Genomic DNA, 11418 nt, shown 5'->3' on the forward strand with positions numbered 1-11418 from the left:
AAGAAAAAGCAAATGCTCAAAGTCACAGTGCACTCTGCACTATAGAACCTTTCCTCAATAAAAATATTTCTTTTTTATTTCACAGGATTTCTATACCATTTGATTGTAATAAAACATAAGAGTGGTTTACATTAAACACACGCACACAAATTAAAATATATAATTAAAATCATTATCTATTAAATGTAGCTTATTGATAAAGATAAAAACTATTCAGCTAGCTGCAACCACACTCCACTTTGAGCAGCATCTTATTTCTACTCTGCAGAAATTTATTTAAATGTGACAAATAAATAACTTTATTAACATGTATTTGGTTGAAAGAACTATTCTAATAGTTGTTTTAACTGTTGTGTTTTAATGGGTTTGTTTTAGTGCACAATTTAATTGTAGCTGTTTATTTTAATATTTTTGATATACTTTTTTATTGTACATTTATATTTTTTGTAATTGGTTTTGCACCTATGAATTGCCACTTTGGCAATTAAGCATGATATATATATTTACTACTAATAAAGCCATGTGGAAAGAGGACTTTATAAGAAGATTCAAGCTTTTTCTATATTATTGGGGGGAGGGGTGTTCCTCCGATTAGCAGTTCAAAGACCACTGAAGAAGCATCCTTCTTGGAATGTCTATATCAGTAATATTTATGATGCTCAAATCCTCAAGTGAACAATGGAACACTACAATAAAATTGAGAGAACCTAAGGTAAGCTTGTAAGTTTCTTTATATTCTTGAAATAGAGGGAATAACAGGAGGTATAGACACTCCTTCAGCTTCATTTCTTCCACTCACTGTCAATGTTGTGACACTTAATTGTCTTTCTCTCACTGTGTGTCCGTATAATACAACAAACTTCTTCTAAGATATAGTTTGATCATGGAACAGGGATTTATTTAGATTTCGAAAAACAAAATATCCAGATAAAATTAACTCAATATTAGCATTTCCGAAGTGTGTTTTTACAATACTGTCTTTTTTGTTGTTGCTGTTACAACAGTCAAGTGGTTTCCAGTTTATACATTCTGTGCAAACAGAATTTATACAGAAACTTTATACATTTCATCAATTTATAGAGAAACATAAATTATATATTTTTTTAGAAATGTTAGCAAAGAGAGAGAGGTTACTGTTCTCAGAAAGGAGCAGAATCTTTTTATTAAAATATAACCTAAAGCATTCAGCTTGAGTTGACACATTGGCGGTCTCCCCCGCCCCCTTGTAACCAAAATTAACCACGTATTACTGATCTCTCATATCAATCTGTTAAAATGATTCCAGCCATTTCAATCATTTGAAACTTCCACAAATTTTAGCAAGATTCATGTCATCACAGTCACAAGCCCCGAAATCACCACATTGTATAGCAAGTTCAGTCTTACAAGCATCTTTGAACAGGCAGGATTGGCTTTGGAGCTTCCAGAGAAGACTTTATTTGCTCTCGAGTAGACTATGAAGTCCTAGGAGCGTGATCGCTTTGAGAGCTATCTTTGGGTGCGTGGTGAGCTTCCCTGCTATTCTCCTCTGAATCATTGTAAAGCACAGATTGGAGATACCTGATGTATTTAATTGCAGCTCGGAGTGTTTCTACTTTGCTGAGTCGTTTCTCTAGGTATTCGGCAGGTAGGTGATGTCTGAGTTTGGCGTAGCCTTCGTTGACACACTTTACTCTCTGCCTTTCCCTTTCATTCCTTTTTCTGATGAATGCCGGGCCGCAAGAGTACTCGCATCTGCCAAAATTCCCACAGGGACCTTGAAATGGGAACGCACAAGGATCGCTGTAGAAATTCTCAGCCGTCAGCTGCTCTGGTGTGAAAGGAAGCAGAGGCAAATCTTCGGGGCCAGTGAATTGGTTTGGGATCTCTGGGTAGAAATGGAGTGCAGCATAAAAGTCCCTGCAGCCAAGTCTAGACATCTGTCCAGCGTGGGAGTCGCTTAAGACGGGCAATCTGTCCATGGCATCCCAAAAGCTTCCCAAGCTGTGGTGTCTCAGGTATAGAGCTAGAAATGGAGAACTGTGTATCAGCTTTAGTGATTCATACATTGCAATAGGCTAGGTGTGATTGTCAGTATTTTTAGTGCACTTCTGATATTATGCAAATATGTGGGAGACGGCAATGTTGTTGTACTGACCTATTTAAATACAGTGTTCCATATGCAAAGGAGATATTTTAAAATAATCAATATAAGCATAGATGCTTGCAACTAGATAAATCTCTTTAGCTTTACAGTTCAGGATGTGAAATCATATGGCAGATTTTCCTGGGCAAAAACACATGCCGTTGTCAGAATGACTGGTACATGAACTTCTCCATTATTCCCTGTACCCACTCTTTTTCTCTGCAGTGTGTGCCTCGCTATTCCTATCACTTACGCTGATTATTAGCCCAGGGGGAAAGGGCGGTTGTCTGTGGGAAAGCTTGAAATGTGCTTAACTCTCTCACTGAAATTATTGAGGCCTACATGTATTCAATTGTGTCCCATATCTTTTAACAGAAACTCTCCTTTTCAGGCTGTGCCTAACATCAGAATTCAAAATTTGCCATCTCCTCCAGCTAAAATAATGTTGTATCTTTTATTCTGTAAAATAGCAACTCAACAACTTCATATAGCAAATAATGCGAAAGGTAATGGTAAATTAATGTTTCTCATCCTCCCTTCCAATACATTATTTTTATTATAAGCAATAGTGTAAGAAGTTGTTTTCTTCCATTTATCAGGGATTACTGGGTCAGCTTGCTAGCAAATATCAAAGTATTACTCTGACTGCGGGCATGTTATTTAATTGCATATAATCTATGTGGTTAGGATTTAATGGGAAGTTGCTTAGAGAGCAATCAATCTCCTGTAATGACTCAGGACCCACCAGCTGACCTTCAGAACATGTAAGGGATGAAATTGGCTCTCCCTGTGCCTCACAATCACACTTGTCAGTTTCCACCAGCCTACTCCAGCATAGAGAATTCCATAACACATGTACAGAAGAACGCCCCCCTCCCCCTGCAAACAAATTGGGTCTGCAGCCTGTAATCTAGAGCAAGGAAGATTTAACTGAATTATAGAATCATAGAATTGTAGAGTTGGAGGATCATCTAGTCCAATGCAGGAATCTCAACGTGTCTGGTCCCCCATCCAATTTGAAACCATACCAGACACTGCTTAGCTTTGCAAATGTGCTAGGAGTTTTATATTGCTAAACAGCAATCAATGAAACATATTTATTGATCATGCATTATAAAAGCTGAATCAGTAAATTGTCGATAATAAAAATTGTCTATAATAAAAATGTCAATTAATGTTTGCATTTTAACATTTGGAAAGATTACTGAATTCCCCAAACCTTTAACTTGAATTAGAAACCTCAGTTAACTGAATTATTTACTAAGAAGTAAAGTCTCATTAATTCAAATAATTTGCTCTATTCTTTCTGAAATTTGCCTCAGTGCCTAAGACAAAACACAAGATCATAAAACAAAGCTAAGTTTTTCATTCCTAGACTTGCTTATGGTGAAATGGAAAATAATCCCCAGAACCACAAGGAAAAATCTAGAATATTAGACGGGCACTGAACTTCAAAATTCCACACTAAAATTATGTATGTTAGTAAGCTGATTCTTATAGCACTGTTCTCTGTAGATCTATTCTATAAACTAGAGCTCACAAAGTATATATTTATCATGTGCATCATTTAAATTTAACAATCTGGATTAATATTAACAAAAACCATGTAACATTTTGCTATTAGCCTCTATCTACTTTACATTCCTTACCTGAGTTCCACAGTTCCTGTGCCTGTTGGACTGAGTCAAAAGACAGATCTAAATTTATAGTCAATTGACAATATGCAAAGTAGCTTACAGTTAGATCTGCTCTTTTCTGGTTTAGCTTCTTCCACCCACACTGCAGCTATAAAGGCAACAAATATTAGAATTATGGGATAGAAAGTGTAACGTATTAGATGGTTTTTATGGTTTCAGACAGAAGCATATTTATACACTGCCAATGCGTAAGTTGTTGTAATAATTTACTAATTTTTATCAAATAAATGTTCATATTTACACTGTAGAATAATTTGCTAGATCTTGAATACTTTCCCCACATATTTCTTCAGGTGTGTTAAACACACAAATCAAATCTCAACAAATTTATTTCAGACTATCTTTATAGTTATAATAAATGCCTGTGAATGTGGATATTTACAAACCAATTTTAGAAGGCCACTGGGAAATCATAAAATGCTGACATTTCTTAGTAAAAGTTAAGGCCAGTTCACTGTCCAGTCATCACCAATTTCATAAACTCATAGAGTTGGAAGGGACCCCAAGGGTCATCTAGCCCAACCCCCTGAAATGCAGGAATCTCAACTAAAGCATCCCTGACAGATGGCCATCCAATCTCTGCTTAAAAACCTCCAGTGTCCATCACCTTCCAAGGGAGTCTGCTGCATTGTCAAACAGCTTTTACTATCGGAAACTTCTTCCCGGTGTTTAACTGGAATCTCATTTCTTGTAACTTGAAGCTATTGGTTTGGATCCTACCCTCTGGAGCAGGAGAAAACAAGCTTGCTCCATCCTCCTTGTGAAAGCCCTTTAGATATTTCAAGATGGCTGTCATATCTGCTCTCAGTCTCCTCTTTTCCAGGCTAAACATACCCAACTCACTCAATCATTCTTCATAAAGCTTGGTTTCCAGACTCTTGCTCATCTTGGTTGCCCTCCTCTGCACATGTTCCAGCTTGTAAACATCCTTCTTAAATTGTGGCGCCCAGAACTGGACACAGTACTCAAGGTGGGGTCTGACCAAGGCAGAACAGAGTGGTACTATTACTTCCCTTGATCTAGACACGATACGTCTGTTGATGTGGCCTCGAATAGCATTAGCTTTTTTTTGCTGCTGCATCACACTGTTGACTCATGTTAAACTTGTGGTCTACTAAAGCCCGTAGAGACTTTTCACATGTACTACTGACAACCCAGGTGTCCCCCATCCTATATTTGTGCATCTGGTTCTTCCTGCTTAAGTGTAGAACCATACATTTGTCCCTATTGAAATTCATTTTGCTAGATTGGGCCCAGTTCTCCACTCTGTTATGGTCATCTTGAATCCCAACTCTGTCTTCTACAGATTTGGTTATGCCAAGCACTCATTTTAAATGTAATTTGTTTAGCAACTTAACTAAGCAGAAAAGTTTAGTTAGAAATTATAAGAAAAGAGCATGTACAAATACAAGTTTAAATCAGTATTTAATGGTATAATTATTTAAGGCTGTACATGTACCTAAGATTGTGTATGGATGTAATTAATAATAATAATTAATAAATAAACAGAAGAGAGCATACTGTGAAATGGTAACCCCCCAACTCTGCCCCTTCTCTGCTCTCAAGTTCCCTCTTCCACTGGCAGATGATGACTAGAGCAGTAGTTGAGGAGAATTTATGATAAATCTGACCAAATACAGGTAGAGTTCATATTAAAATCTACACTGTTGGCTTATTTTTCCAACATAATTATATCAGTACCATGTAAATCAATGTTCCACATTATGAGGTTATTTGGTTTTTGTTTACAACTCTTGGTGGTCCATCCTTGTGAGTTTATTCTAAGAGAGTCTGTGTACTGGTCCAGTAAGCGCTTCCGCTGCGCCACCAGCAACAGCTTTCTTTGCAGAGTATTAATTAAGTCCAGTGCAGAGATTCTTCTTGTTGCAGTACAAGCTTCAAAAGTCTCAGCAGCAAAAAAACGACACAGGGAAGCCTGTCTTTCCAAAGACAGGTTTATTGCAGAAAGATAACACCTCCGGAGCTTTCACACATTTTGCTTCACGTCCAGCACGCCCCAACAGGCAGAGAAAACAAACACTCTTTATATACTGAGCACCTTAACAACTTAACGAGCTTGACTACTTAAAGTCACATGACATTGCTAATTTGCCAGCGTCTTAGGTTTCACACCCTAACACCCCCTCTCGCTGGCAATACAAAACCAAAAAATTTACTTCAGACCCATTTCTTTACAAAAGTTTTCATGCCGCTGAAACCCAAGCGGTTTTGTAAAGCCATCAGCTTGATTTTCATGACTGGGACAGTAATTTAATTTAACAATTCCTGCTTTTACCGTTTGACAAACATTTTGAAAGCGGATATCCAAATGTTTTGTACGACCTTTAAACTGCCCATTTTGTGCTAACTTAAGACACGGTTGATTATCACCCCATACAATGATTGGAGTGATGGCCTTTTCATACATCTCTTGTGCCAAGCATTTGTAAAATTCTAGATCTCTACATAACTCAGATAAGGCACAGAACTCAGCTTCTGTTGACGACAAAGCAATCAGGTTCTGTTTCTTGGATCTCCACCCAATCAGAGAGTTACCAAATTTTATCACACAGCCAGACACTGATTTTCTATCCTTTAAATTTGCCCAATCACTATCTGCCCAACAAGTAATCTGTGCTTGTCCTTCCGAAGATAATTCAAGGCAAAAATCTTTGGTGTATTGTAAATATCTTAACACTCTTTGAATTCCTTTCCATGCATTTACACTAGGTTTTGGAGCTTCTCTGCTGAGTAAGTTAACAGCGTAAGCAATATCTGGTCTACTCCATTGCGAAAGATGAAGTAAGCTTCCCAGTGCTGACTGAAAGATTTCAGCACGCTTGAATTCAGCACTATCCTTGAACTCATTGTCTTTTACAAAACCCATTTCCATTGGTGTTCTAACACCTGCACACTCCGTCATGCCAAACTTTTTCAACATTTGCAATATCTTGCCTTTTTGATTCAGTAGAAAACTGCCATTTTTGGTCCTATCTATCTGAACACCAAGATAGACCTTCACATCACCAAGATTCTTAACTTTGAAGTGTTTATTTAACTCTTTGGCTAGTTTTTTTACTTGTTCTTGTGTCTTTGAAATATAAATCAGGTCATCTACATAGACAAGCAAAGATTCTTGAGCATCTCCTGAACCTCTGAAATATAAGCAATTGTCAGCCTTGCTCCTGCTAAAACCAATGCCTACCAAAACGTCATTCAAACACTCATTCCAATTATGAGCAGATTGCTTGAGTCCATAAATAGATTTATGTAGTTTCCATACCTGATTTGATTTACTAACTTTCAATCCTGGCGGTAGCTCCATATAGAGCTCTTCAGCCAAGTCTGAATGAAGATAAGCTGTAGAGACATCAAACTGATTCACTTTAAACCCTTTCTGAGCAGCGACTGCTAATAGTGCCCGTAGGGTTTCACTCCTTGAAGTGGGTGCATAGACTTCGGAATAATGTAACCCCTGTCTTTGCGTAAAACCTCGAGCTACAAGTCTTGCTTTGTACTCTGGTTTCCCCATCGCTGTTGTCTTTATCCTGTACACCCACCTACAACTTACTGCCTTGGTACCTTCTGGCAGTTTGGTGATGGAAAACACACCCAGTTCTTTCATAGAATTCAACTCCTTTTGCATGGCCTCACGCCACCTACTGGCCTCTTCCTGGGGTAATTGCTCAACCTCCTCAAAACTTTCAGGTTCGCAATTTGCCAAACCAGCCCAAACACTAATAGCTTGGTACCTTTCAGGAGGTTTACCTTTGTTGGTACGCTTGGAACGCCTTGGCAGTTCCTGCGATGTTCCTTCAGTTTCCCCCTCTGACTCAGAATCACTAGTCATCACCTGTTTGTCACTAGTAGTCACCTGTTTGTCACTAGTAGTTGAAGAACTTTCAGATTCTGACTTTACACGTCTCTCTTGCTGTACAGGTGAACTTTTAGAGCTAGAAGATTCTGACTTTACAGACTTGGGTGAACTAGACGATTTCTCACCCTTGTCCTCAGACTTAAATTCCTCAGCCTGTTCTGGAACTAATACCTGCCCTGGGGCCTGAGTTTCATTGTTACTGTTCACCACATCAAATAGTATGTCAGGATTTCCATGAATTTTATTCCAACCATCCTGTTCACAAAATTCCGCACTTCTGCTGATTGTGATTTTCGTTTGATTGCCTTCTACATTCACAAATCTCCAACCTTTTGTGTTTGCTTGATAACCACAGAAAAACATTTCTTTAGACCTAGGATCGCCTTTCCTACGTTGTGCCCTAGGCACCAGCACATAAGCACGACATCCAAAAACTCTTAGATGATCAATTTTTGGTTTTTTCCCAAATAGCATGAAGTAAGGAGTGTTGCCTACTGTGCTATTGTACACTCTGTTAAAAGTATAATTCGCATACAGTGCAGCCTCAGCCCAAAAACGCTGTGGAAGTCCAGAATCAAACAGCAAAGCAGCAATGGCTTCCTGTAATGTTCGAAATTTTCTTTCGGCAACTGCATTCTCCTGTGGTGAATAGGGATTGGTAAGTCTATGAACTATACCTTTCCTTTTTTAACCACGTCTCCAGCGTGTGGTTCACATATTCCCCACCGCGATCTGATTGTATTTTACGTACCCTGGTGTCAAATTTACATTCGACTTCTTCAATCCAATCCATCAGGATGGAAGCTGCTTGTGATTTTTCTTTCAGAAAGAAAACCCAACTAGCTCTTGAAAAATCATCCACCAAAATTTGCATAAATCTCGCACCTCCAAGCGATTTGACTGGCATAGGGCCACACACGTCTGTGTGCACAAGTTCAAAGGGTTTCTTGCTTACTCTATCAGATCTAGGATAGTTACATGTCTTAACCTTAGCATGTTTACAAGCACAACAATCCAGAAAATTTGGACAGGGTTTAATGTTACACTCCTCAGCTAAATCTGGCATCTTGCTTACATACTTAAAGCATATATGAGCTAACCTTCTGTGTAGTAGATGTACACAACCTGTATGAGGAGCCTTATTTACACACTTAGCTTGCGCTTCACCTGTTGAACATCTACCTGCTGCTAACTGCTCTTCATCCAAAACAAAAAACCCATCCTCACAGGGAATTTTAACTAGCTCCTTCCCCTGTTTCGAAATGGTGCACACATCATTTTCAAACTCAACCTTAAAACCACTTTTTACCAGGCATGACACACTCAAAAGACCATTCTTCATTCCTGGAAGAACAAAAACAGGAAGGTTAGTTTGCAAACAGTTAACATAAATTGTGCCTTTAAGGTTCATCTCTCGTTTACTATTGTCTGCTATAGTCACGGTTTTTGCAACTGGCAATGTCTTGCAGTTCATCAAGCTGCCACTAGATGTCGCTGGAACTAAACTGTGACTTGCTCCACTGTCAATTATCCACTTCAAGGTTTGTTGGCTCCTTTTAGGACTCTGTTGTGCTGCCATTGCAGATAGTCCCTTATCAGCACCTGCTCCCCCTCTGGATCGTTGATTCTTGTAGTTCTCACGTCGTCTTCCCCTGTAGCTCCGGAAACTGGCCTTGGACTGCTGAAATTCCTGTTGCTTTTCTGGACACTTTGCTATCAAATGAAACCTGCTGCCACATCGAAAACATGGCTTGCTGGCCATAGCAGACACTTGTGAGGCTTCCTTACAGCTCTGCCTGCTAGTTCCCTCACGCTGGGAATTATCTGAACATCCAACCCTTGGGGTATTTGAATTATCAATACGTTTTCGATGATGTTGATATTCTTGCTCACACAATCTACCAGTCACATAATTCATATTCAGCTGGTCCTCTGGCAAAACTTGTAAAGTTAGTACTAAGTTTTCAAACCCTGCATGCAGGCTGCTAAGCAGAGTATAAACTTTGATATTTTCAGGAAAATCCACACCTAGAGATGACAGTCGGTTGAAATACTCAGTCATCTGTGACGTGTGTTCAACCACACTATCCCCTGGCTTCAGTTTCAACTCATACAAAGCACGTATAATATTCACCTTCTCTCCGGGCGTGGCTCTATGGTGAATTCGTCTAAGAGCTTCCCAAATTTCAAATGCAGACCTTAAATTTTCCACATGAGGTAATTGGGAATCGTCTATCGATACCATCAACATGCATCTAGCTTTAGTGTCCATTTTATCATGTTCCCTGTTCTGAGCATGTGCGGCAGCCTGTTGCTCTGCTGTGGCATCTGCTGCAACAGCCACAAACGGCTTTCGCCTCTGGACATAGTCAGCCCACACTTCTTTGGCTTCCAACCAGACTTGAGCCCTCTTAGACCACTGCACGTAATTAGCAGAGTTCAACTTTGTAAAGGGAACCTGGAAATTTTCCACTGCCATTCTTGGGGTCTGCTGCTACTCCCTCTGTGTGCCCTTGCTTCTCTTTCCCCTTGGGATTTGTTTTACTCACTTTTCAGACGCCTCCAGCCTCTCAGTTCCTTTAAGAGCTGGATTTACGACCAAGCCGGTCTTCTCTCATCCGAAAGCTGCTTTCACTTTCTCTGCACACAATACAGCTGTAGAAACGTAGAAGGATCCATAACCTAAGAGAGTCTGTGTACTGGTCCAGTAAGCGCTTCCGCTGCGCCACCAGCAACAGCTTTCTTTGCAGAGTATTAATTAAGTCCAGTGCAGAGATTCTTCTTGTTGCAGTACAAGCTTCAAAAGTCTCAGCAGCAAAAAAACGACACAGGGAAGCCTGTCTTTCCAAAGACAGGTTTATTGCAGAAAGATAACACCTCCGGAGCTTTCACACATTTTGCTTCACGTCCAGCACGCCCCAACAGGCAGAGAAAACAAACACTCTTTATATACTGAGCACCTTAACAACTTAACGAGCTTGACTACTTAAAGTCACATGACATTGCTAATTTGCCAGCGTCTTAGGTTTCACACCCTAACATATTCATGCTTTCATCACAGATGACGCTCCCCATAATCCCACCTTACTTGGACACAGACACCTGCTTCACACTCTCACCTAGGAGCAAGCCCACCCACAACCAGTCACCACCCATGGGGGAGTGTCCTCACCCTCTGAAAGGAAGAACCCACCCAAATAAACAACTCACCTTTGGTGTCACCCTCAGTCCAGCCGGCCAGTTTCAGCTCACCACCAGTGGCAGACTCCACATAGGCAGGCTTCCCCTCTGGAAACCAGAGATAGAGAAACTGGCCACAGCTGTGTCAAAATTCTCACTCTTCATGGGCAGGGCTGGCCGGCCAAACATTCTGACTCCTCCAAAGGGCTGCTGTTCTGCAGGTACAGCAGAAAAGGGTTGGGGAGGCTAAGATGGGGTCCACCTCCCAGCCAGCAGTAGCCCAACTACTGCTACCTGCAGGCCACCTGCTCACTTGACCTATATCCATCTTGACTGGCAAGTTTGACCACATGGGTAGAGAAAGTTATGATTCTTTCCTGGGTATGTGATTCCATTTCCTTAGACAACGACAGCAAGCTCAGAGGGGCCTTTTGGAGTGCAACCAACTGCATCCCTGTGGCAACCATAATGGAACTTATGAGCAAGTGGGCAGGCAGTAGTGGTGATAGCAGCCAATACTGCAGTAATAGCTACAGCAG

The 11418-nt window shown here is 40.2% G+C and overlaps 2 protein-coding genes across 2 annotated transcripts in view; both read right to left on the minus strand.

The window, feature by feature from the left end:
* Positions 1-11418, minus strand: part of DENND5A (DENN domain containing 5A) — a 609609-nt gene that overhangs the window by 423923 nt on the left and 174268 nt on the right. The window lies entirely within an intron of this gene.
* ASCL3 (achaete-scute family bHLH transcription factor 3) lies at positions 874-11011 on the minus strand. The gene is made up of 3 exons (XM_083415256.1): positions 10910-11011; positions 3863-3910; positions 874-2005 (listed from the first exon to the last, which is right to left on the minus strand). The coding sequence occupies exon 3, from the start codon at positions 1959-1961 to the stop codon at positions 1455-1457; it is 507 nt and encodes a 168-aa protein (XP_083271382.1). The 5' UTR covers positions 1962-2005; positions 3863-3910; positions 10910-11011; the 3' UTR covers positions 874-1454.

This window comes from Podarcis tiliguerta (assembly GCF_965153285.1).
Source record: "Podarcis tiliguerta genome assembly, chromosome: 1".
Lineage (NCBI taxonomy): Eukaryota > Metazoa > Chordata > Lepidosauria > Squamata > Lacertidae > Podarcis > Podarcis tiliguerta.